The 25114-nt window shown below is 34.9% G+C and overlaps 3 protein-coding genes across 9 annotated transcripts; all 3 read left to right on the top strand.

Moving 5' to 3' along the window:
* The first annotated feature begins 2555 nt into the window (after positions 1-2555).
* Positions 2556-7645, top strand: LOC147402748 (sulfate transporter 1.3-like). Of its 4 annotated transcripts, XM_086438074.1 has the most exons (15): positions 2556-2881; positions 3045-3099; positions 3677-4058; positions 4143-4191; positions 4288-4495; positions 4676-4850; positions 5237-5302; positions 5394-5507; positions 5609-5725; positions 5822-5948; positions 6134-6420; positions 6499-6689; positions 6930-7015; positions 7107-7183; positions 7316-7645. In XM_086438074.1, the coding sequence occupies exons 3-15, from the start codon at positions 3729-3731 to the stop codon at positions 7457-7459; spliced, it is 1971 nt and encodes a 656-aa protein (XP_086294200.1). In that variant the 5' UTR covers positions 2556-2881; positions 3045-3099; positions 3677-3728; the 3' UTR covers positions 7460-7645. The 4 variants fall into 4 exon arrangements, with proteins under 4 accessions (XP_086294200.1, XP_086294202.1, XP_086294201.1 ...); XM_086438076.1 differs by lacking the exon at positions 3045-3099; XM_086438075.1 differs by lacking the exons at positions 2556-2881; positions 3045-3099 and adding an exon at positions 3299-3414.
* Positions 7646-10194: 2549 nt separating this feature from the next.
* LOC147402747 (protein NEN4-like) lies at positions 10195-12151 on the top strand. The gene is made up of 5 exons (XM_086437595.1): positions 10195-10659; positions 10911-10957; positions 11199-11262; positions 11397-11570; positions 11670-12151. Exons 1-5 carry the CDS (start codon positions 10213-10215, stop codon positions 11760-11762), a joined length of 825 nt encoding a protein of 274 aa, XP_086293721.1. The 5' UTR covers positions 10195-10212; the 3' UTR covers positions 11763-12151.
* A 4533-nt stretch (positions 12152-16684) lies between these two features.
* LOC147402746 (sulfate transporter 1.3-like) lies at positions 16685-24272 on the top strand. Of its 4 annotated transcripts, none has more exons than XM_086438082.1 (14): positions 16685-16716; positions 19472-19820; positions 19916-19964; positions 20052-20259; positions 21027-21201; positions 21514-21579; positions 21672-21785; positions 21875-21991; positions 22076-22202; positions 22378-22664; positions 22758-22948; positions 23433-23518; positions 23610-23686; positions 23897-24272. In XM_086438082.1, exons 2-14 carry the CDS (start codon positions 19518-19520, stop codon positions 24041-24043), a joined length of 1947 nt encoding a protein of 648 aa, XP_086294208.1. In that variant the 5' UTR covers positions 16685-16716; positions 19472-19517; the 3' UTR covers positions 24044-24272. The 4 variants fall into 4 exon arrangements, with proteins under 4 accessions (XP_086294208.1, XP_086294206.1, XP_086294205.1 ...); XM_086438080.1 differs by lacking the exon at positions 16685-16716 and adding an exon at positions 17145-17218; XM_086438079.1 differs by lacking the exon at positions 16685-16716 and adding an exon at positions 17240-17413.
* The last annotated feature ends 842 nt before the right edge of the window (positions 24273-25114 follow it).

The following is a 25114-nucleotide window of genomic DNA, read 5'->3' as shown; positions in this document are numbered from 1 at the left end:
ATGATATAAAGTTCTTCAAATTTTATATAAATTAAATATTTGAGTTTAAAATTGATCATTTCTTTTTAAATTTATTACTTGTAAAGGGGATAAATTTTAATTTTAAAAAATAAAAATCATCAAATCATCTTTTTTTACTGGAACAAATTATTATTAAGTTGATACTTTACAAATAATATGTTACTTTTAGGAAGGAATTTTTTTAATAACGATTTTGAAATAACTTTTCTCATTCGATTCTTGAGAATCGGAACTGACGGGTGGGTACCTATGATTTTTTGTAATTCTAATTCCACCTATTTTACAATCGAAATCGCAACCAATTAAATATAATGATTATGGTTCTTATATTCATAGGAACCGAACCATTGACACCCCTATAAAGAATCATAATTTATTTCTATGTTCTTGCAACATTTATTTATTCAAAGAATAAAATCCTAATCCTTTAACTTAACATTGAAGAAACAAATCTTAGCATTTATCTAAAATAAATATTTTCTAATAATGTTTAAAGTACCCTTCGTTTTCTAATTTCCATTATACCAAAACTTTCAATACAATTTAGAAATCCAAACCATTAGAATATTTCAAAAACTGTGGAATGATTATTGCAGATCTCTAAATGAGCTTTTGATTGCATTTAACGACTTATCCATTGTAAATTTGAGTTAGAAGTTACGCTTCTTAAAAATTAACGATATTTATGTCCAACCGAAGAGATTTATAATTTTTTTGCTCTTTCTTGTTGTATCTTTTTTGAGAAGGTCCTCACAAGTTTGATTTCAAAAGAAAATAAAAAGAATAAGAGAGAGGCCAAAACAAAAGAGCATTAGCCATGAGTAGTAAAAAATCACGATGGTGTTACCCAGAGGTTTGGGCCAAAAACTGTGGAGGTAAAAAAATATGTTGAAAACCATTGTTTTTTATGAATGTATCTTGATCCGAGTTTCAAAGCATCAGGGGTGTGTTTGTTAAAAATACTCCATTGCCCAAATTACTCACATATTTCATACTCTTTGAGTTTGGTCCCACACCAGATACTCATTGTCTTGTCTCTTTAATTATAAACTCCTAGGCCTCTCCATTTATTGCCAATTGATTTTGGGTTGGACCCTAAACTTATAAGACTCTCTCTAAGAACCCATAATGGTAATTTTGGACCTACATTTACACTGGTTAATGATACATAAACATTGATTTAAATATTAAAATTTAATTGAACCAAATATCATAAATCAATCATAAAAAACATATATTGGTCAAATCTGCTTATCATCCGTTAGTTTTTGCAAGAAGTCCAATGTGACAAATGGCACGATCAGTACATTTGGTGTATAATGCTTGATGCCGATTATAGATAATTGATTAAATTGTTAATGGAACTCTGGAGCTATCAACTATTAGTCAAATCTCTTTGTTAAATTGCCATCGACAACTACCTTACCTCCACAACAACAGTTTTTCTAAATGTGACATTAGTGGACTTAATAAGTGTGGTAAAAAAAGATTGTTACATGGAAATATCAACCTTCTTGAACGATTTAATTTATTTTTGGATGGGAAGGAGGAGTGGGGAAGTGATTCAATCCAACGGCAAATAATCAAAAGGTGGGCCAAATAATCAAGGGTCATCAGCCTCCCAAAAGTAGGACAGTAGGAAATGAAAACGACGGAAAGGCTACAATGCCTTTGGCCTTTCCTGACTAGCTTGGTAAGATTTAAGGGACGTTTTGGTCAAATGGATTGTCACTCACACATTAGCAAGCCAACACCACGCCTTTAGATTTATCAAAAATCTCAGATTGAATACTTTTGTTTTTCAAAAGATAATATCTTTTGGGCTTGATCCAAGGTTTTGAAAAAAGATGGCTCCAAAACTTTCATCTAACACTAAAATTTAAAATAAAAAATAATTTTTTTTTAAATTTATTTTACATAGTTCATATAATTTTTTCCTTTACAACTCAAAAGCATGTGATCATGTTTGTGGATGTCACAAGGTGAGCCTAAAGACCCTTAGTCAGACTTTAATAATAACACAAATGAAAAAATAACACAAAAGTCCTTGGTTTTGATGACTTAGATCTAATTTAAAGAAAAAAATTTTTTTTTTTTACATGATCATTGAACACCCAAATTTTCAACCCATTTTGAGTAGGGATGCAACTTGATTCAGTTTGATTTGGTTTGTAGTTAAATTGAAATCGAACTAGCATAGGTCGTTCCACTAAATAAGAATCAGAATCAAATTGAAATGCCAATAGAACAGAACCAACCCAAATCAAATTAAGGTCGGGTTGATTCGATTTGATTTCATGGATTGCCCATATCTTGTAGTTTTAATTGAAAATGACATATTTTTAATTAAAAAAATAATTATATAATAAATCATTAATTTATTTATTAAAAATCATTAATTTATGTCTTAACTCCTAAAATAATTCATATAATTAAATAAATGTATTTATTTATTTTATAAGGTTTGGTTTGGATCTATACAAGTTTGAATTGAAATCAAATTAAATTGATCGATTTTCCATTTTTAAAACTCAAAACCAAATCGCAACTTGTTACAAACTCAATCAAGGCAGCCCAAAGTTATTGGCTTGGTTCGGTTCTCTATTTGAACCGGACCAAGTTGCACCCCTAATTTGGAGCGGTGTAGTTTTAATCTGTGGCGGCGTGGCACACTGTCAACAGTCCAAAAGCACTACAGAGGATCCGCGCCGCATGAAGATATCTTAAGAGATCTTCTATTATAGAAGTTTACTAGATCTTCTATTATAGGCTCATACGTGATTCTCTCTTTTAAAAGATTCCTATTATAACTATTCTTCCACAAATACTACGACCCTAGAGTTTTGAGGACAATAATAAGGTGAGGAGTAAAGTTTCTTCTCTTTCTTTTTTCTATTTGGTTATTTATAATAAATAAATGATAATTTTGGTTAATTTTTTTTTCTGTTTTTGCTGGGTTTCTGAGGAGATTCTGAGTTAAAGTTTTGTTTATTGTTATTTTTATGGGGCCCATTTTGTATCAGTTGCCACTTGCCATTGATGTTTTTCATGTAAAGCTCTTGTGGGTTTATGGAAGAGGTGAGTCAGATTCTTATTATAGCCATTTATTACAATTTACAATCATACAAGGAAACTAACTAACATGTAAAAATTACAATTAGTCATAATATTTAACTTCTAATCTGTCTTTACTTATTTGGAAATTCGGTATGTGACATGTATATGGTCTAGATTCATACTCAAACATAGGAGTTTCTTCTATTATAATCTTTATAAGAAAGAGCTTCACCAGTTCCCCCTCATTGTTGGAGAAGCCTCAGCAATCTAGAGAAACTAGAGTTGTTTAACACTTCTTCATGGTGGCTCCCATCCCACTTTTTTAGTGAGATATTGGTAACTATTGAACTCAGCCTCTTGCAAGATATATAATTCTACCCTTTTTCTGGATTCCAAGAGATATTTGCATTTCTGGTTTGATTTCTTTTTCAAGAAACAATAAACATCAACCCTCTAATTGCATTATAGCAGACAAACGAGCCTAATCTCTTAGTAAACGTTGTATTTCAAGCTTCTATTTATCCTGCTTTTTTTTTCCATTTTATATTAGCTTTATAGCCTATCTGATCAAGATCATCTGATTTTTGCTGCATAACAGGCAAATATATAAATAAGTGATCACCTGTCTGTATATATAGTCTTTGTTACCAATGGGCATTGTTGAAGAGCTCCAAACGAAGGAAATGAAGAATGCAAGCTTGTCTTCCTCACTTCAGCACACAAACAATTTGCCTTATATTCACAAAGTGGAAGTGCCCACTTCGCGAAACCTGTTGAAGGACTTTAAAGGCAGAGTGAAGGAGACATTCTTTGCAGATGATCCATTACGCCCTTTCAAGGACCAACCAAGGTCGAGAAAGTTCATCCTGGGCCTCCAGGCAATTTTCCCAATTCTTGAATGGGGGAGAGACTACACTTTAAGTAAGCTCAAAGGAGATATAATTGCAGGACTCACCATAGCAAGTCTTTGTATCCCTCAGGTATATAAGATGCTTAAAAAAGAACACAGAATAGTAGAATTTAATTTAATCTCCAAAAATTAAAAATTCTGATATGCAACACAGGACATTGGATACGCAAAGCTTGCAAATTTGGATCCCCAATATGGGCTGTGTAAGTTTTATTGCTCGTCAACACCTTGCATTGGCTTATCATCATTGTTCAAATTCTTTATCAAACCTATCTTTCTATTGTTTGTGATTGTTACAGACTCCAGCTTTGTTCCACCATTGATTTATGCTTTCATGGGTAGTTCAAGAGATATTGCCATTGGACCAGTGGCTGTTATCTCTCTTTTACTGGGGTCAATGCTCAAAGATGAGATTGATCCCACTAAACACTTAGATGAGTATCGTCGGCTTGCATTTACGGCTACTTTTTTTGCCGGGATCACTCAATTCATACTTGGGTTTTTCAGGTAACTAGGCTCTTATCTATTTTAATTATACCTGTGTTTTGATTGCCCTTCTCTGTATTTTGTGAGGGATATATTCTGTTTTATTTTTCTCCTGCATTGCCCCCCATTTCCTGTATTTTCTGTTTTTGCCTTTCACAGTTTTATATAATATTAAAATGGTGATTTTGGTTATCTTTACAGATTAGGATTCTTGGTTGACTTTCTCTCACAAGCTGCCATTGTTGGTTTTATGGCTGGGGCTGCTGTTACAATTGCGCTTCAACAGCTTAAAGGTTTTCTCGGCATAAAGAACTTCACAAAGAAGACTGACATTATTTCCGTCATGCAATCAGTATGGGGTTCGGTACATCACGGGGTGAGGAATTAGCTCCCACATCTAAGTTTAAGATCTTTTTTTTTATATGTGATGGTATATGTATGGATAAGAGCTGTCAACTCATGATTTTAACATTAAAAAGGGTCCAATGGGCGAAAGCCAATTATAACTCTAGTAAAAAATGTTTTAGTGCAAGTAGGGAGTTCAGAAAAGAACACGACAAATGGCCACAAATGAAGTATATTGAGTTAGAAAGAATCTGAAGACATGTGCCTTGACTGAAGATCTCTCTTTAGATAGGTTTGATTGGCAAAACTTGTTTTGCTTTAAAACTCAAATAGTTTGGATGAGGCATAAGTGATTATGGTGATGAGGATGATGCTTAATTTCAAGATGCTAAACTTTATTCTTTATGACTTTTGCAGTGGAACTGGCAGACTATAGCCATGGGAGCAGCATTCTTGGCTTTCCTTCTGTTCGCCAAATACATAGTATGGGTTCCTATTCCTTATCTCCATCTACCTTGAATTTATATGGGGTTGAAAGTTCTTTTTTGATTCTTACATGATCTGGCGGAAATAGGGAAAGAAGAATAAGAAATTCTTTTGGGTTCCCGCAATCGCCCCATTGATCTCCGTTGTCTTATCCACATTTTTCGTTTATATTACTCGTGCTGATAGAGAAGGAGTTCAAATTGTAAGTGCTGCTTTTATTTCTTTTCTCTGTTTTTTTCCCCCATTTGTAAAGAAGAAATAATAAGGACCATGGAAAACTAATTATACTTGCAATGTATGAAGGTGAAACATATAAAGAAAGGTGTAAATCCACTATCATTGCATCAAATATACTTCTCTGGTGAATATGTTACCAAAGGCTTTAGAATAGGTGTTGTGGCGGGCATGGTAGCACTGACGGTATGCTAATCTCACACCACATCACACTATTTATCAAGAGAAAACTATTGGTTGATTTGCTTATGTACTCTAAAATCAAATGTTTGGATCTGTCAGGAAGCTATAGCTATTGGTAGAACATTTGCATCCATGAAAGACTATCAACTGGATGGAAACAAAGAAATGGTGGCACTAGGAACAATGAATGTTGTTGGTTCAATGACATCCTGTTATGTGGCTACAGGTAAGCAAAGAAATGTTAAGCCAAATAAACAATCAAACAAGTCAAATTTTGGCATAAGATATCTAGTAGATGTATGTGTAAACAGAACATGCGCGTGGTCTTGAAACCCAAATCAGTCCGATTAGAATTATTTTCTCTTTCATCCCATTTGTTATGTTCTCTGACACTGTATTTCTCTTTCTCAGGTTCCTTCTCTCGATCAGCAGTGAACTACATGTCTGGTTGCCAAACTGCTGTCTCCAACATTGTGATGTCTGGAGTCGTCCTCCTAACTCTGGCACTGATCACACCCCTCTTTAAGTACACTCCAAATGCCATTCTTTCTTCTATCATTTTTTCTGCGGTGATAAGCCTTATCGACTTCGAAGCAGTACTTCTCATATGGAAGATCGATAAATTTGACTTTCTTGCTTGCATGGGAGCCTTCTTTGGTGTAACTTTTGCTTCTGTCGAGATTGGCCTACTAATTGCCGTAAGGATTGGGATTTACAACCTCCCACTTGAGTTCATTTGTCAATCCAGATATAATTAAATGTGTTTCTTATGACAGGTCTCTATATCGTTTGTGAAAATACTCCTACAAGTGACAAGGCCACGAACAGCAATACTTGGCAGGCTCCCCATGACAAATGTCTACAGAAATATTGAACAATATTCGAATGCAACAAAGGTGCCAGGCATTCTTATTTTGAGAGTTGATTCCGCAATATACTTTTCTAATTCCAACTATGTTAAGGAGAGGTATGGATGCTCTAGCCTTTCTCTATCTCAATGCATTTTGTTTCTCTCTCCGCACTTTTGAATTTGGGGATGAACCCAGTTTTTGCTAGCTACGTAGTTTAAATTTATTATGTAGATCCCTTGGTGTTTCCTCTAGTGATAGTTAGTATACAACCCTTGTGGCACTAGACACGTGCAAACCCATTACTGTAACAAATATCAGAAATTACCATAGACACACTCAAACCTACTTCATTGTAGGATATTGAGATGGTTAGCTGATGAGGAAGAACAACTGAAAGCAAAGGGTCAACTGAGAATCGATTTCTTGATTATGGAGATGTCACGTAAGCAATCATCAGAAGATGGTTTTATAAACATATTTTTCTTGAACTCGTCTATGATGCAACTCATCCAACCATTTTGTGTTTGTCGTAGCTGTTATTGACATTGACACCAGTGGTCTCCATGCACTAGAAGAGTTATACAGGAGTCTCCAAAAGAGAGATGTTCAGGTAAACCACTCTAAAACCAGCTACATAAGATAATTGAAAATCAATGTTTGAATACATATGTAATACGGATCTGCTGGAACTATGTAAAGATTGAATGAGCGCCTAATATGTATAATCCTTGTTCTCCTACAGCTTGTTCTAGCAAATCCCGGGCAAGCAGTGATCAATAAGCTTCACGCATCCAAGTTTGCGGACCTGATTGGGGAGGACAAGATATTCCTTACTGTGGCAGACGCGGTGCAAATCTGTGCTCCAAAAGTAGCAGATGAAGCATGAGTGGCAATACATTCCGGAGCATTGCTCATTTGGTTTGGATATGAGCTGTCAAGATTGTGTTTTTGTTTATTTTTATTTTTATTTTCTGTTGCTGTTGCTATTGATGTGTCTTGATCCTTGAAGATATTCTCATTCTTTTAAATCTAGTTTTCGGGTTTCACAACCTCAAATCCCGTGTTCTAGCTAGCACTGAGATGGTAGTAATCACACACTAAAATTAACGAGAAAAACCTAATTGACAAGTCCTATCATCATTAACGCCTTATCCCAAAGATTTGTGATCATTTGAATGAGTCTTATAACTCTAGGTGCATATGATCCGCACTCTTCATACCAAATCCCATCATCCTTGAATATTACCATATTCAACGATCAATAAATAAATTGTCGGCTTATATTTTCTCCTTAAGCCTTAATTTGAATTGAGCCGGCATTGCTTAATGGTGAACCTCATTAATCTCCTGGTGAGAAATTCTGTGTTTACTTTGACTAGTCCCAATTTTTTCATTTCCAAACAGACCCTTGAGATTTTATCCATAAGAGTCTTTGAGAATGGATTCTTGGTAATTTTTATTTATTTTAAGGGTTTTATAGGAATTTTAAACCAGAACCTGAAATGCTCACCTCTCTAGCTGAATATGAGTGAAAGGAGAGATTCTCAAAGACGCTTTGAAACGTCCACAAAGCTTCTCCCTAACAAAGGGGAAATTAGTAAAATTCATTAGATTTACCATGTTGCCCTTATTTATATGTGAAACACTTTCTTTACTTAAGATGTAAGATTTTAAGCCTTATTAAGGGTCGTCATTTTACTGGTGGTATTACTATCAGATTAGACACAAGTACAAGAGGTGGCCTCATTCCGTGTAGGTAAAATTTTTCCAGATGCCTTTAGATTCATGTGGATATCTGATTTTTTATTCTATTTCTGGACATTAGTGATGTACCTGTAAAAATACTTTGACCCAAGTCACTCACACTGAAATAATTGTTTTTTGGGAATATAGATTGTATATTTACTACTTTTTTACAGGTTTAGTTAAGGGCACACGTTAAAGTGCAATAATACACCTTGGAAGTAAACATTTGATGGTATTTTGATAATATAAGGATTTTTTTAAGGGCATTTTTGGTACAAAATTCAATTCTCAAAGTGTATTTATTGTATTTTAACATGTGCCCTTAGGATCCACGTTAACAAGACCCTTTTTAATAAAATAATGATGAATGCACACAGTCTTGGTACACAGCTGATGTGGCAAGAGCATAGAATGCACATCTTTTTCTGGTGTATCTCGATGAAAATGATCAATGGTTCCGTGCCCTTGCCATGTCAGCCATGTACCAAGATCATGTGCATTCATCACGAATTTTTATAATAAGTCCCAACTCCCGCTTCAAAGATTTTTCCCCGTTTAACTGCTTTTACGTCCCTTTTTATACTTTTTATGCTTAGGATTGATTAGTAACCACTTTTCTTGATTTCAGTCTCCATTCTCACATTAATTGCATAACTTCGTTTTAGTAGCAGAATCAACACCAAGCTCTATAGCCTTTTGTAATCTCTTTTGGGGCATACGATGGTATTTGTTGAGAACAACTTTGATTACAAGACCTCTGAACAATGTTTCCGACTCCAATTTCAGCATCACATGGACTTAATCTCAGACTAAGTTTTTATACTTGATCTATTTTATGAAATGTTATGCGATTATATGTCTCATATCTCAAAGTGACATATGTCATTGTTATGATAAGTTACTCATATTTTATTTTCAAGATGAGTCGTGATACTTTGACACCCCCCCCCCCCCTCTCTGACATTTACCCCCATCACAAAACCGTAGATCATTTGCTTCAGGATACACAAGAAAAAGATTTATGATTTTGCGTATCCCAAGCCAAATGATCTATGATTCTGTGATGGGGGAATAAGGAGGCCTATGTCAAAGGGGCATCAAAAAATTATTATTCTTCCAAAATTCTCTTATAAGAAACCAATCTACATATAAACATTGATTTAATTTCAAAATGATTAATGTGTTATAAGTAAAAGTTGGAATGCCAATAGAATCCCTTTTTTTTATCTCTTATTATTTTTTTTTTTAAATATGAATCCTAGGCACCTAGGGTGGAGGATTGAAACCCTCCTCCCATACCTCAACGCATGCCACAATCCAGGGATTGATGCCAAAAATATCTCGTTTTTAAATTTTCCTTGGATTGTGACTTACGTGGCATGTGCTGAGGTGTGGGAGGAGGTTTCAAATCTCCACCCTGAGTGCACACGATGGACTTTTTAAAGAATGTACCATTTCATGTTGCATTGTTCTAAATGCGTATAAAAGGGAATCAATATAATGCTCTTTAAGTGAGTTTGCTTCCCATGTACCAACACCTTCACTAAAAGTGGATAGGAAACCAAAATGGATCAAGAAAGTAAGAATCATTCTAAAGGGAGGGAGGAGAGAGAGGGAGGGAAGGAGGGAGAAGACTTATGACTGGTGATTATTCCTCTTTAACTGGAATTGGTTGGCACAGAACATCCTCAAGAAGCTAAGGACTCCTTCCTCAAAACTATTAACTTGAACTACAAGAAAATTAAACTCACTAAGAAAGTAATCCATTTCTCCATCCATGCATCTCTCCCTCTCTTGTACTCCTCCTTTCTTCAAGGTCATTTATAACCCGATGATCACAACAAAAGAAAACCCGAATTTCTTTAATCAGTTTTAGCTATAATTGTTGTTCATATGGGTCCTAATTCGATGATGGAAGCTGCCACTGAGATCGTTTTCTTTGACTTAGAAACAACAGTACCTAACCGAGCCGGACAACGGTTCTGGGTATTGGAGTTTGGAGCGATAGTAGTGTGTCCAAGGAAGCTAGTCGAATTAGAGAGCTATTGCACCCTCATAAGACCCGGGGACGTATCTGTAGTCCCAACCACATCTGGACGACCTGATGGTATTACACGTAAAGCTGTTTCTAGTGCTCCCATGATGGAAGATGTGGCCGATCGTATATTTGAGATCATGAATGGTAGAGTATGGGCAGGACATAACATTCAGAGATTCGATTGTGCTCGCATTAGGGAGGCATTTGCGGATATCGGTCGTCCTGCTCCAGTGCCTGTAGGGATTATTGATTCCTTAGGTGTTCTAACACACAAGTTTGGTAGGAGAGCTGGTAATATGAAGGTAACTAGACTTATTTTTCTTTTTTATTTTAAGCCAGGTAGACCGTACCAAACACTTAATGGCGAATGGGGATGAATGATCTCTTCAACTATGTATGAACCCTTTCGTCAAATAATCATGGACCTTTGTGATAAGGGTCATTTTCATTTTTTTTTCTTTCTGATCAATTTTTTTCAATATTTATCTGTTATGGAATTAAAGACCATTAGTATTGAGAACTAGTACTCATGAACTGATTGTATTCTCCTTAGATGGCTACATTGGCTGCTTACTTTGGGCTTGGACAGCAAAAGCACAGGTAGAAACTTGGTACTGGTTGTGTTGATAAGTTAATATAGAGGGCTGATCTTGCCACACCAACTTTTGCTAATGCCACCCAAGTTGTATGCTAATCTTTGGTGATTTACTTATGAATTGGGGTGATGTTGGCAAAAGTTGGTGTGGCAATAGAATCTCTCTTAAGTTATCACCTAAGTAGCCTTTAACTTCTTTGAAAGAAAAAAAAAAAAGTCAGCTTTGTGGTATTAATTCACTTGCAGGAGCCTTGCTGATGTTAGGATGAACTTGGAGGTTCTCAAGCACTGTGCAACTGTGTTGTTTTTGGTAAATTTATACATTTAATTGCTAATGTTATCTTCTTTTTTCCTAGTGCAGCAATGTTGGCTACTATGTTTTTAGAAGCTAGTTTTAATCTTTTTTGTGTTGTTTGGTGTTATGGGATGTGGGTTTGTCATTAGGAGTCAAGCCTACCAGATGTATTGGCTAGCAATGGTCAGGGCTCTCCCACTATCATGACAAGAAGTAGAAGTAATGGTAAGTTGTCTAGCGGAAGAGAAACGAGCAGAAGAACACCAACTACTTCAATTGGATACCACAGAACAGTTCCCTACACAACAGACAAGCTTGGGAAGGTTTATTTTCTTCTTCTTCAATAACTGTGGTGGTTATTACTTTCTAATTGATGCATTACAAGTAGAAACAATGAAAATTAACTCTGTTTCATAAAATAGATGACAGAGAGAATGAAGGATGTTTTGTGCAAGGCCCATGGAAGAAAACCCCTTAACAACTTCCTCAAGTATTCACATTTGGTACTCAAATGAGTAAGGAGGATGACCCTCAGCAATGGATTGAAAAAGAGAGGCTTTGCCGCATTATAGACTACTCTTTTAGATTTCAACATTGGAGTTACCCTACAAACCAAAGACTCTTGCTGCCGAGTTTGAGAAACATGATCATCGAAGGGCTAATAGGGGAGTATGGGAAACGTGATCTTCGAAGGGCGAATCCTGGATGACTTTCTTTAAATCATTTTATAAACGTCACAAAATGGAAATATAAATGCACATTGTAATCCTCCCCCAGTGAACACTAAGGGATTTAACCATTCTTTTATTCTATTTTTTCCCCTTATTTTCCTTCAATGGCATTCATCTGTAAATGTCCTTCTTAATAGTCTGTGTTGAACAGTTCCTCTGCAATACATTATGTAAATATGACTTGAATATATAAGGAAAAACATGAGCATTAACCCTTGAAACTATACATATTAGACTCAAGGCTCGAGCAAAACGACCCTTAGTAAGGCTTAAAATCTTTACTAAGTTAAGTAAGGAAATTGTTTCTCTTTACAAAATCGGGTGAGCAATAAGCCAAATTTAATTACTTTCACATGTAGTTTTAGAAGAGTCAAGCTAGCTCGACTAAATTAGTAAGATTTCTAATAGTCATTGGGCCCACATGGTTGCACCCCAATGGAAATCCAACACCACAGCCCTCTAAATTTCACCGAAAAACTCAGATCATATATATATGGGCTTGATTCAAATAGTTGAAATATATATAGTAACCGAACTCCCAAATTTAAAATTAAAAATCAATATTGAAAAATAACATTTTTTTTTGTGCTCTACATGCCTACGGGGCCTAACCTAACGGTAGATCATGTTTTCTTTATGTGACAAGGTGGTGCGGTCAGAAAACTATCTAACTAGCTAAGAAAAACATTTTCATTCCTAAAACAAAAACATTTTAGCCAGGAAAGTTTCTTGACCACATTACCTTTAACAACAAAGATCATGATCGGATGCCACATCATGTAGATCTCAAAATTTAAAGAACATCCTTAAAATAATAAATGTTATTTTTCATCATTGAGTTTAAATTTTAAATTTGGGTGTTGAACGATCATCCATTTTCACCAATCAAATTTCAAAGTAGTTACTATAGCTTGGTTTTAATGTTACATGACCTTAATACCTTCATCTTCACCATTTAATAATAATAATAATAATAATAATAAATCCTTATTTTCTTTGAGAGCTGCTATTGGCACCCTAACTTACACTCCAATTAAAAATTAAAAAATAAAAGTTGGTGTGCCATTGGAAGTTCTCTCATTTTTTTTAATTTTTTTTTTTAAGATTTCTATATTTAGATTTTGAATTTTATATGAGCTTAATCTTAATTGTAAACAATTACAGAAATTGTTTAAATGAGTATTACAAGGGACCGCGACTATGGAGCCCGGTCTCTTAACTCTGCTGGTGCATTCTTAACTTCTAGAGGAGGTTATGGAGACATTTTAAGTGACCACAAAAATGGTGTGTTGACAGCCTTAGCTTGTTGTGATACTCCAAAATTTATGATGAACATTTTTGAAGGGCTCAGGTTGGTTGTTACCAAAGGATGTAGAAGAGTCCAAGTTCACTCTGGTTCTCACATAGAAATTAACATTCTCAATGATTATTGGGAAGCCCTTTGGTATGTTCTTCATTTGGTCTTCTCCATTAGAAGTCTTCTTGATAGTTTTCAAGTTGTTTCCTTTTCTCACATCTTTCGAGAGGCTAATAAAGTTGTTGATCTACATGATTCTACTAAAGGTGATTTTGGTTGTGTTGAAATCGATTGTAGTATGGTGTCTAGATAAGTGGTAAGTATCCTGAGTCGAGCCAAAAAAAAGACAAAGAAGAGTATTATAATGTTGAGATAATAACTTGAGCCAAAACTTTGTAATGTTTAAATAGTGTGTTTTAATCTTTAATTGGGATGTGATAAATAATTTAAGAAATTGGGTGTTGGGTTGCGAAGAGCAAGTCTCTTTTCTTTTACAGAAGAAAATCCTAAAGTGACTTGTTAAGTAACTACTCTCAACATTGCGCTGTTGTGGCAGTGTGCACTTATATTTTTTTTCTTTGTATCTTGAGGAAATAAATATATGATTGTCCATAAACCACTACAATAGAGCAATATTGAATGCAATGTCCCGTGCAATCACTTTAGCATTGTTTTTTCCGAAATCAACGTTTTTTTTTTTTGAATTATAATTTCCAAACTCTTCTATCTAGGGCTGCAACTTTGTTCAGTTTGGGGTCAAATTGGAACTGAACCAACTTATTGGTTCAACTAAATAAGAATCACCGAAATGCCAATAGAATCGAACGGTTCAATTCTAAGAGTCACTAATATATATATATATATATATGGGAGAGATTCAACGGCCTTAAAGTTTGCTAAACACTTTTCAAAACATGGGTTAAAAGCTTTGGAATGAGCTGATTTTTTTTGTGAGGATGATTTCTACAGTGAAGAGATCATCCTCTCCAAAAATCCGCTCATTTTGAAATTTCTAACCCTAGTTTACAAACTGAAGAATCGTGGACCATCCAATTTTTTTAAATCACTTTTGATGGGGTTCGAAGTTTTGGAATAAGCTGATTTTTGGTGAGAATGATCTCCTCATCATAGAGATCATCCTCACAAAAAATTGGCTCATTCCAAAACTTCTAACCCATGTTTTGAAAAATGTTTGGCACAATATTTGGCAAACTTTATAGCTGCTGAACCGCTCCCTATATATATATATATATATATATATATATATATAATATATATATATAAAATAAATCATTAACCAATTCATTAATTTATCCCTAAAAAATAAGTCAGCAATCTATGTCCTAAGTCCTAACTCCAAAAATAATTCATAAAAAATAAATAAATATTTATTTATTTATTACATAAAGGTTCGGTTCTATACAAGCCTTGAATTGAGAATCGAAGCAAATTGACCAATTCTCTGTTTTCTTAATCCAAAGTTGAACTGCAATTTATTTCAAATCGTACCAAACCAGCCCAAAGCTTTCGGTTCGGTTCTCAATTTAAATCGGACCAAGTTGCACCCCCGTACTTGCACCTCTATTTATATTTTTAAATTATTCCTCTTTATCTTGAATTAATAATTTTTTATTTAATCCTCTGTTAAATTTCAACTCAAAATCAATTTCATTATTTTCTACTTCCTAAAATATTATATTTGATTTTTTTTTTCTTTCCAAAATTAATCATCTTCAAACTCTTCAATGTCTATGGAAAAGTAGTTTTTTTAGTCTATTCAAATTTATCTCCAATCAATTATTTTAAATTAGACCATCCAAATTTCTATCGTTTTTCACTTCTAAAAAATTCTATCTTGAGTTGAAATTTGAAGTGGATAGAATCTTAAGATTGAAGATTATGACTAGTTTCAAGGATAAATAGTAAGAGACTTTTAATCACATGTAGAAAATCCATTTAACTTGTTTTCATAATAGTTATTAAGGTCCATGAGCCTAACTCAACCTCAAAATTATGGTTGAGAGGTGAGGGTAGTCTTCTCCTTATATACCGCACAAAATGGACTCCCACAAATGATGTGGGGCTATCATTCTAATAGTATGTGTATCAAATATTTCTGAAAATGTTAATGAAATTTCAATTGATGGTGTGGCTTGCAGGCATGAGTTCTCATAGTGCCTTTTGTTCTCATGGTATTAAGATGATTAATGATAAAAATTGATGTTAAAATTTAAGATAACTAAATAATCACAAAAAGTGGTTCAAATATGATCACCATATTACACTTCGAATGTTTTTATCGAGGATGCTCAATGTGTCAAATGTGATGGTTTGACAAGATCACCACGCATGATGCTGACCATGATCATATTCGGCTAAATTATTATCGAAATTGTTGACTATTACGTACCTAATGATGAAAACTCTAGACTAAATAAACATCAAACGCTAGCCACACAACCACCTCCCCTATGCAACAGTAGCATTTGGTATCAAAACACTGTTAGATGGTAATATCATCCAATTCAAAACTATTGAATCCAATGTTTGATCATCAGACTCCAAAATGTAGGACACGTGTACCCATAGATAGGTGGAGCTGGGGGTAACCCCAACTCCTAGGATGTAGGCAAAAAAAACTTACTTAAGTTTGAGGATTGGGACCATATGACAACTTGCATGCCAACTTTTAACGTACAAAAAGTCAAATATAGATAAACTAGATAGATAGAATACAAACAAAAATATGAGGACCCAAAGAAGACCGACGACTTTCACAGGAAAAGACGACAGCGACAAAAAGAGTACACATGTTGGGTCTATTGACCTTTCTTACACGCGCTTGGGTAAGAGACAATTGTCGTTTGGAACTATTCTCGTGGCATTTTCTCTGAGGAAAATGCTGGAATGACACAAAAGGAGACCTAAGGGTGGCACATACGATGTGGTGTCAAACACATAATTGTAAATGCTTTTTATCAGTATCTCACGAAAATGCATTTACGGTAATGTGCACGATATCATGTCGTTGTGTCATTCCTGTGTCTCCCTTTGTATCACCCTAACACAACTCTTCTTGTAACTATCACTCAAACACAGTCAAGTTAATGAATATCTTTTAATTGATCATCAATTATGAAAGTTTAATAATTGAAAGATCTTGTTAACGTGTGCCTTAGGTTAACGTATGAAATAAGACATGCATTAAAGTACAATAAATAAACTTGGGGTATTTTAATAAAAATAATCATTTTTTAAGGTATTTTTGACACAAAATTCAATTTTCCTATTGTAATTAATTCACTTTGACGTGTTTTGCACACGTTATCAAGACCCATAATTATTGAAATATAACAAGAGACAAAGATGAAAAACCAAAAAAAGTCGTGCTTGGGGAGTGGATTTCGTTTCTCACTATATTTCACACTATGCTGACCAGAGGTATGCACATTATCATAGATGCTTTCCACCCATATCTTGATGAAACACATATATGATCACTGCATCAATGCAGTGTGATAAACAATCCAAAAAAGAATTGATTTTAGTTTCAGATTTTTTAACCAGTGTTTATTGGAAAACAAATATATTGGGCTGCATGCCATACGTATAAAATGACTTGATTATGAGTCTAATGTATCTTAACTTCCGACCAAAACACGCCATGTTTCCTATACTATAGGAACAGGACACCATTCTACTTCTTGACTCTTTAGGTATACGAATCTCATACTATAATAAGATGAGGTGTAAAGTTACCTTTTTTTTCTTTTTTTATAATTATTAATCTAATTTTTCTGGGTTTCTAAGGAGATTGTCTGAGCTAAAGTCTTATTTATTTATTTATAATTAAATAGGGACCCATTTTGATTTTGTAGAAGTGGATGCATCGGCCCTCCCATTGATGGCTTTCATGTAAAGCTCTTGTGGGTTTAGAAAGGAGGTGAACCAGATCTTTTTGTAGCCATTTATAACAATCAGATAAGGAAACTAACACACACCCATTGAAGAAAAAGCAGATAAGAGTTATGGGTTCTCTGTAAATTTTATTACTTTTTAGCATTCTTTAGTATAAAAGTATTTAGAATTTAAATTGCCTTCCTGCTTTGGAGAGGCCGTGTGATCTTTATTAATTAAGGTAGTAGTAGATTATAAAAGATTTACAGTTGATAGTTAATAGAAAGTTTCCTGAGTTATATATTTGTTAAAATTTTCCATCAAATTTGTGTGACCCATATCCCTGTTTTTCTGGCTTAATTAAATGAGTTGAATATCAATTTGTGAGAGTCTTAAATCTAGTTGAATGTGAGGAAGTAGAGTTTGTACAAAATTGGATTAATTCCTTGATGGATTAGGAAACCATGATGATCTGTAATTCTGTATATTGCTCAACCATAAGCCTGTAAAATAGAGGTTTTATTTACAACAGATTAATGGTGCAAGGTATGCATGTTAGATGAGTTATTTGATGTAAATAATCATGTGAAACCCAAGATCCATTGTTACAATTTATTTAAATTTGTATCACAATATTAACTAGGATTCTAAACAAAGATAATTTATCCATAAGGCTCTTCAATTGTAATAGCTGGAGAAGGATCTTGTCCTTCTGTGATACGATTCATTCCCAGAGAATCGTGACTTGCCTTGACATTTGATCATGATTTTTATCTTTTTTTTGTTAAGCTCATTGTTTTCTGGGATTTCCTTTGACTTTTATAGCTTGATAATGATCAAATAATTCTTCTTCTTCTTAATTGGGTATGTTTTAATTTTTTGCCAAGTATGAACTGTGAACCATACATACATACATTCAGAGAACAAATGGTACAATGATGGGTACATACATGTATAGATACATGCATGCATACACACACACATACATACATACATACATAGCTGTGTGTGACAATTGATCCAGATGATTCTTTGTAGTGTTTTTTTTGTGTAGTATAGTTGCCTTTTTCCCCTGTAATTTGAAACTTTGGAATTGAGAAGATATTTTGAACAATTTCAAATTTTCTTTTTATACCCAAGCTCTTATCCACTACCACTAGTTGTTAGCCTACTGGAATTATCCCACATCGAACATGTGGGTTGGTTGCCAAGGCTTCATATATCAGTTGGGCCACACCACTTAGTACCATTTGGTTTTGAGTTGGACCCTTGACACTAGTGCCCTCTCATTTTTGAATTTTCCTTGAGAAGTTCTATGTTAAATTTGGATCGATGCTTTCAAATATATTTTCATCTAAATGGATATTAAACAAAATTAGGATGCTTCTTGCCATCAAAGCACCGAAGTCATGTTCGGAGATGGCGAAGGTTTTACACCTGTTTGAGTGTTTGTCATGTGAGCTTGGGGCCAGCAATGTAGTGTAAAAAGAAAGAAGTCAACACATTATCTAAACCGTTTTTCAAAGTTTATAAGTAAAATATTACCACCTCACATCAATAATTGGGTTATTTATTAATAGGGAAATGTTAAGATCAACGACCTCATGGGGACGTTAGCATTGTCCAATACTTATTTTTTCCAACAATACCCCTCCTTGTTTTGTCTTTTAGTGAAAAAGACAAGGGTATGTTAGTGTTTTACACAGTAAATACATTTATTATGTTGGCAATGATTACCAAAGCATTTACTATAAATAAAAAAAAGATATTTAATTCAAAATACTTAAATGATCATAACGTTTATTATGTAAACAAGCATTTATTGTGTAAAAGACCAATACACCCTTGTCTTTTTCACTAAAAGACAAAACGAGGAGGGGTATTATTGGAAAAAAAATTGTTGAACAATGCTGACGTCCCCATGACGTATTGGACGTTAGCATTCCCCTTATTAATAATACAATTCTTTGACTAATCTGTCTTTTCTTATTTGGAAAATTGCTACGTGACATGTATAATGGTCTAGATTCATACTCAATCAGAGTTTGCCCTAGAACTTCTATTAAAATCTGTATAGGGGCGAGCTTCTCTAGGTCCTCCCATTGTTGGAGAAACCTCAGCAATTAGAAACATAAATAGTTTAATCATTCTTTATGGTGGCTCCTATTCGGCTTTGTTGGTTAGATATCGGTTAACTTTGTATTTTAAGCTTCTATTCCACTAGTGTTTTTTTTCTTCACATTATTATTAGCTTTTAAGGCGATCTAGTCAAGATTATCTGGTTTTTGCTGCATAACAGGCAAATATATCAATCAGTGATCTCCTGTCTATAGTCTTTGTCACCAATGGGCACTGATGAAGAGCTCAAAACAAAGGAAATGGAGAATGTAAGCAACCTGCCTTATGTTCACAAAGTGGGAGTGCTCCCTTCACAGAACCTATTTAAGGAATTTACAAGCAGAGCGAAAGAAACATTCTTTGCTGATGATCCTTTACGCCCTTTCAAGGACCAATCAGGTTCAAGAAAGTTCGTCCTAGGCCTCGAGGCCATTTTCCCAATTCTCGGATGGGGGAGAGACTACAATTTAACTAAACTCAGAGGTGATATAATTGCAGGACTCACCATAGCAAGTCTATGTATCCCACAGGTATATAATATGATTCAAAAAAGAGCACAAAAGATTAGAATTTAATTTGTCTCCATGAATTAAAATTTCTGAAAATCTTTTGACATGCAATGCAGGATATTGCATATGCAAAGCTTGCTAATTTGGATCCTCAGTACGGGCTATGTAAGTTTTATTGCTGTTCAATTCCTTGTGTTGGCTTGTTATTGTTGTTTGAATCTATGTAAAACCTGTCTTTCTCAATTCTTACAGACTCCAGCTTTGTTCCACCGTTGATTTATGCCTTCATGGGTAGTTCAAGAGATATTGCGATTGGACCAGTGGCTGTTGTGTCTCTCTTGCTGGGGACGATGCTGCATAACGAGATTGATCCATCTAAACATGTAGACGAGTATCGTCGGCTTGCATTTACGGCTACTTTTTTCGCTGGGATCACTCAATTCATACTTGGGTTTTTCAGGTAACTAGGCTCTTATCTATTTTAGTTGAGTCGTGCTGGGGTGACACAATGACTTGGTGTGTTGACAGCCTTAGCTTGTTGCAATACTCCAAAATTTATGCTTCATCATGAACTTCAAGGCATTTTTGAAGGCTCAGGTTGGTTGCTACCAAAGGATGTAGACGAGTCCAAGCTCAATCTGATTCTCACATGGAAATTAACATTCTTAATGTTTTTTGGGAAGCCCCCTTGGTATGTTCTTCATTTGGTCTTCTCCATTAGAAGTCTTCTTGATAGTTTTCAAGTTGTTTCCTTTTCTCACATCTTTAGAGAGGCTAACAAAGTTGTTTATCTGCTTGATTCTTGATAGTTTTAGGATAAATTAATGAATTAGTTAATGATTTATCATATGAAATCATTAACCAAAATCACCTTTAGTAGAATCAAGCAGATCAACAACTTTGTTAGCCTCTCTAAAGATGTGAGGAAAGGAAACAACTTGAAAACTATCAAGAAGACTTCTAATGGAGAAGACCAAATGAAGAACATACCAAGGGGCTTCCCAACAATCACTAAGAACGTTAATTTCCATGTGAGAATCAGATTGAGCTTGGACTCTTCTACATCCTTTGGTAGCAACCAACCTGAGCCCTTCAAAAATGCCTTGAAGTTCATGATGAAGCATAAATTTGGGAGTATTGCAACAAGCTAAGGCTGTCAACACACTTTCCTGTATTTTGTGTTGGTATTCTATAGCATTAAAATGGTGATTTTGGTTTTCTTTTCAGATTAGGATTCTTGATCGATTTTCTCTCACATGCTGCCATTGTTGGTTTTATGGCTGGGGCTGCTGTTACAATTGGCCTTCAACAGCTTAAAGGTTTTCTCGGCATAAAGAAGTTTACAAAGAAGACAGGCATTATTTCAGTCATGCACTCAGTATGGGGTTCGGTACATCACGGGGTGAGTAATTGGTTCCAACATCTAAGTTTAAGAATTTGTTTCTATGTGATAGTATGTGCAACTCTAGTAAGGAGTGTTTTAGTTCTAGTTGGGAGTTGGGAGTTCTTAAAAGAGCGTGACAAAGACCGCAAATGAAGTATATTGAGTTAGAAAGAATCTGAAGACGTGTGCCTTGGTAGGATATATCTCTTTAGATAGAGTTAATTGGTGAAACTTAATTCTTTTTCCAACCCCAAATAGTTGGGATGAGGCATAAATGATGACGATGCTCAATTTGAAGTTGCTAAACTTAACCCTTTACGACTTTTACAGTGGAACTGGCAGACTATAGTCATAGGAGCAGCATTCTTGGCTTTCCTTCTGTTCGCCAAATACATAGTATGGGTGTTCTATTCCTTATCTCCATTTAACTTGAATCTATATGGGGTTGAAAGTTTTTTGTTGATTCTTACACGATCTGAGGGAAACAGGGAAAGAAGAATAGGAAATTCTTTTGGGTGCCCGCAATTGCCCCATTGATCTCTGTTATCCTATCAACATTTTTCGTTTATGTTACTCGAGCTGATAAAGAAGGAGTTCAAATTGTAAGTGTTGTTTTTGTCTCTATTTTCCCGTTCATAAAGAACAAACAGTAAGGACCATGGCTAACTAATTATACTTGCAATGTATGAAGGTGAAACATATAAAGAAAGGTGTAAATCCGCTATCATTACATCAAATATATTTCACCGGTGAATATGTCGCCAAAGGTTTTAGAATAGGTGTTGTGGCGGGCCTGGTGGCATTGACGGTAAGCTAATCTCACAATATATCAAGAGAAAACTATTGGTTGGTTTGTTTATGTGCTCTAAATTCAAATGTTTGGATCTGTCAGGAAGCTATAGCTATTGGAAGAACATTTGCATCTATGAAAGACTATCAAGTGGACGGAAACAAAGAAATGGTGGCACTAGGAACAATGAATGTTGTTGGTTCAATGACATCCTGCTATGTGGCTACTGGTATGCAAAGAAAAAAAGTTAAGCCACATAAACAATTGAACAAGTAGAATTTTGGCATTAGATATCTAGTAGATGTATGTGTAAGTAAAACATGGATGCATTCTTGAAACCAAAATCAATCCGAATAGAATTATTTTCTCTTTGTTCCTTGACACACTGTCTTTCTCTTTCAAAGGTTCCTTCTCTCGCTCAGCAGTGAACTACATGGCTGGTTGCCAAACTGCTGTCTCCAACATTGTGATGTCTTTAGTCGTCCTCCTAACCCTGGCATTAATCACACCCCTCTTTAAGTACACCCCAAATGCCATTCTTTCCTCTATCATTATTTCTGCAGTGATAAGCCTAATTGACTTTGAAGCAGCACTTCTTATATGGAAAATCGATAAATTTGACTTTGTTGCTTGCATGGGAGCCTTCTTTGGTGTAACCTTTGCTTCCATCGAGATTGGTCTACTAATTGCGGTAAGGATTGGGATTTACAATCTCTCACTTGATTTCATTTGTCCATCGAGATCCAATAAAATGTGTTGCGACCTTTGTTTCTTATTATAACAGGTCTCTATATCATTTGCGAAAATACTCCTGCAAGTGACGAGGCCACGAACAGCAATACTTGGAAGGCTCCCTGGGACAAAAGTCTACAGGAATATTGAACAATATCCAAATGCAACCAAGGTGCCAGGCATTCTGATTTTGAGAGTTGATTCTGCAATGTACTTCTCTAATTCCAATTATGTTAAGGAGAGGTACGGATGCTCTAGCCTTTCTCTATCTCTTTAGATCCTCCAGACAGACACCACAAGAAATTGGAAATTATGAGGTTTTCAAATAAAAATGCCCCTAATTTTTTGTCTAAAAAATTTTCAAATAAATTAGTGGCCTTTCAGCCTCCCTAAATACATAAGGGGCCATTGCGATATATAACATATAGGGTACCTAAAAATCTGATCCATAGTACATTTTATGGAACCTATGCCACATTTTCCTTTTGAACATCCAAAAGCCTTCAATAATTTAAATGGATAGGATAACATAATTTTTGACCCATCGCATGGGACTTGAACACATAAAGATGACGTGCACAAATCCTGATCCAAGTAGTCTTCTAGGGGTGGCTAGTATACAATCCTTGTGGAACTAGAACTTTTCTTGATCACATAATAATGTCCCATTTCTTCCAACAAATATCTGAAGTTCCTCTCTGACACACTTAAACCCACTGTATTGCAGGATATTGAGATGGTTGATGGATGAAGAAGAACAACTGAAAGCAAAAGGCCTTCCAAGAATTGACTTCTTGATTGTGGAGATGTCACGTAAGCAATCACAAGTTGGTTATAACATGCTCACATTTTTCTTGAAGTTGTTTACAATGCAACTCATTCAACCATTTTGTGTTTGTTGCAGCCGTTACTGACATTGACACCAGTGGTATCCATGCACTCGAAGAGTTGTATAGGAGTCTCCGAAAGAGAGTTGTTCAGGTAATTGTTGTTCACCATTATTTGTTCAGTTGAAACACATCCACAACGAGGTGCTGCAGTGCCACCACGATGCATAGCGTACTATAAAAAAACTCCCTAAGAAAACATTTAATGGCATTTTCGTCTACTCGTGAACCATGCTTACATAAATTACAAAAATGCCACTGAAGATTGAATGTACCTTTATATGTTTCCCTTGTTTTCCCACAGCTAGTTCTAGCCAATCCTGGACAAGCTGTGATCGGTAAGCTTCATGCAGCCAAGTTTACGGACCTGATTGGAGAGGACAAGATGTTCCTTTCCGTGGCAGATGCGGTGCTAACCTGTGCTCCAAAGTTAGTAGATGAAACCGCCTAAGTGGGTCAATGCTGATCGATTTTCAACAATCTCAGAGCCAAAAAACTTGTCCTAAAGCTTATGCTGAAGAAAATGTTTGAAGGATTAGAATTCATAAATTAGACTAATTTCTGGTTTGGTCTTAAAATATTGTGTTGAAGACGGCGTTTTTTTTTTTTGGTAACATATCCTGATCCTTGAAGATATTATATTTTTTGGAAATTTTATTTTTGTTGAGCGTTCTAGTTTTCGGCGATGGTAACAAAGTAAACGTAATCGGCATCATTGATGCTTTATCCCAAAGATTTGTGATCAGTTAGATAAAACATAAAACTTGTTCCTTTGTTCAATTACTTCTAGACTATTGAGCCATACTTCTCGTGACTGACCTGATGAAGTCAGATGCAATGTTGAAAGATGCATTAAAGATCCCCGTGTAAAAAACAAAAATATTTTCCTGGAAGAATATAGGAAAATGTCTCTATGATCTTCAGTGGAAAATCATTATCTTTGCAAAATCTGAAAATTAAAACAGTCTATTTTTAGTTTTCTAAAAAATATTAATTTTCCAATGTATTTCTCAGAAAAAATGAAATAAAAATAAACCATTAATATGTTCTTAAGGGAAATTCCTAAAATGTAGAAAAAATTGTGAAATTCTCATCTCGGCCCATTTTTCATTTCAATTCTGAAAAAAAATATTGAGATATTTACGAAAACATGCACGACTTTTGTTCTAATTAAGGTAAGGTTTTGATACACTATTCATTTTATTTACGAAAACATGCACATGATACACTGTTCACTTTTACGCATCTACAACTCGTAAGTTTTAAAGTGACAAACTTACAAATTCATAGATGCAGAGGTGGAATCTGGTGAGCCGTTGACAGACTCTACCATACTGATCTAAAGTTGCTCCTTCATCCTCCCTGTAAGCACCGGTGTAGTACCTGCCAAGAATTCTCCGACGCTCATCTTAAAATTGTAAAAGAATAGTAATAATAACCGATAGAACTCTTTTCTTCCTCAATTGGCCAAAAAGATCCTCAAGCCTCTGCCAATTCCTCTATTTATAGATCCTTCCTTCGA

The sequence above is a fragment of the Akebia trifoliata genome, chromosome 4 (assembly GCF_017979445.1).
Source record: "Akebia trifoliata isolate Shusen 1 chromosome 4, ASM1797944v1, whole genome shotgun sequence".
Lineage (NCBI taxonomy): Eukaryota > Viridiplantae > Streptophyta > Magnoliopsida > Ranunculales > Lardizabalaceae > Akebia > Akebia trifoliata.
Note: the sequence above shows the minus strand (reverse complement) of the source record. Positions and strands in the feature narration are given on the sequence as shown.

What these genes read in the sequence shown, in the direction of transcription:
- LOC147402748 (XM_086438076.1), top strand. Translation starts at nt 3,729, where the DNA reads ATGGGCATTGTTGAAGAGCTCCAAACGAAGGAAATGAAGAATGCAAGC. An exon ending in CGGGCATGGTAGCACTGACG is followed by an intron (nt 5,726 to 5,821) that starts GTATGCTAATCT and finishes TGGATCTGTCAG; the next exon opens with GAAGCTATAGCTATTGGTAG. An exon ending in TCCAAAAGAGAGATGTTCAG is followed by an intron (nt 7,184 to 7,315) that starts GTAAACCACTCT and finishes GTTCTCCTACAG; the next exon opens with CTTGTTCTAGCAAATCCCGG.
- LOC147402747 (XM_086437595.1), top strand. Translation starts at nt 10,213, where the DNA reads ATGGGTCCTAATTCGATGATGGAAGCTGCCACTGAGATCGTTTTCTTT. An exon ending in CTTGGACAGCAAAAGCACAG is followed by an intron (nt 10,958 to 11,198) that starts GTAGAAACTTGG and finishes ATTCACTTGCAG; the next exon opens with GAGCCTTGCTGATGTTAGGA. An exon ending in CAACAGACAAGCTTGGGAAG is followed by an intron (nt 11,571 to 11,669) that starts GTTTATTTTCTT and finishes TTCATAAAATAG; the next exon opens with ATGACAGAGAGAATGAAGGA.
- LOC147402746 (XM_086438082.1), top strand. Translation starts at nt 19,518, where the DNA reads ATGGGCACTGATGAAGAGCTCAAAACAAAGGAAATGGAGAATGTAAGC. An exon ending in GGATCCTCAGTACGGGCTAT is followed by an intron (nt 19,965 to 20,051) that starts GTAAGTTTTATT and finishes CAATTCTTACAG; the next exon opens with ACTCCAGCTTTGTTCCACCG. An exon ending in GGGGTTCGGTACATCACGGG is followed by an intron (nt 21,202 to 21,513) that starts GTGAGTAATTGG and finishes CGACTTTTACAG; the next exon opens with TGGAACTGGCAGACTATAGT.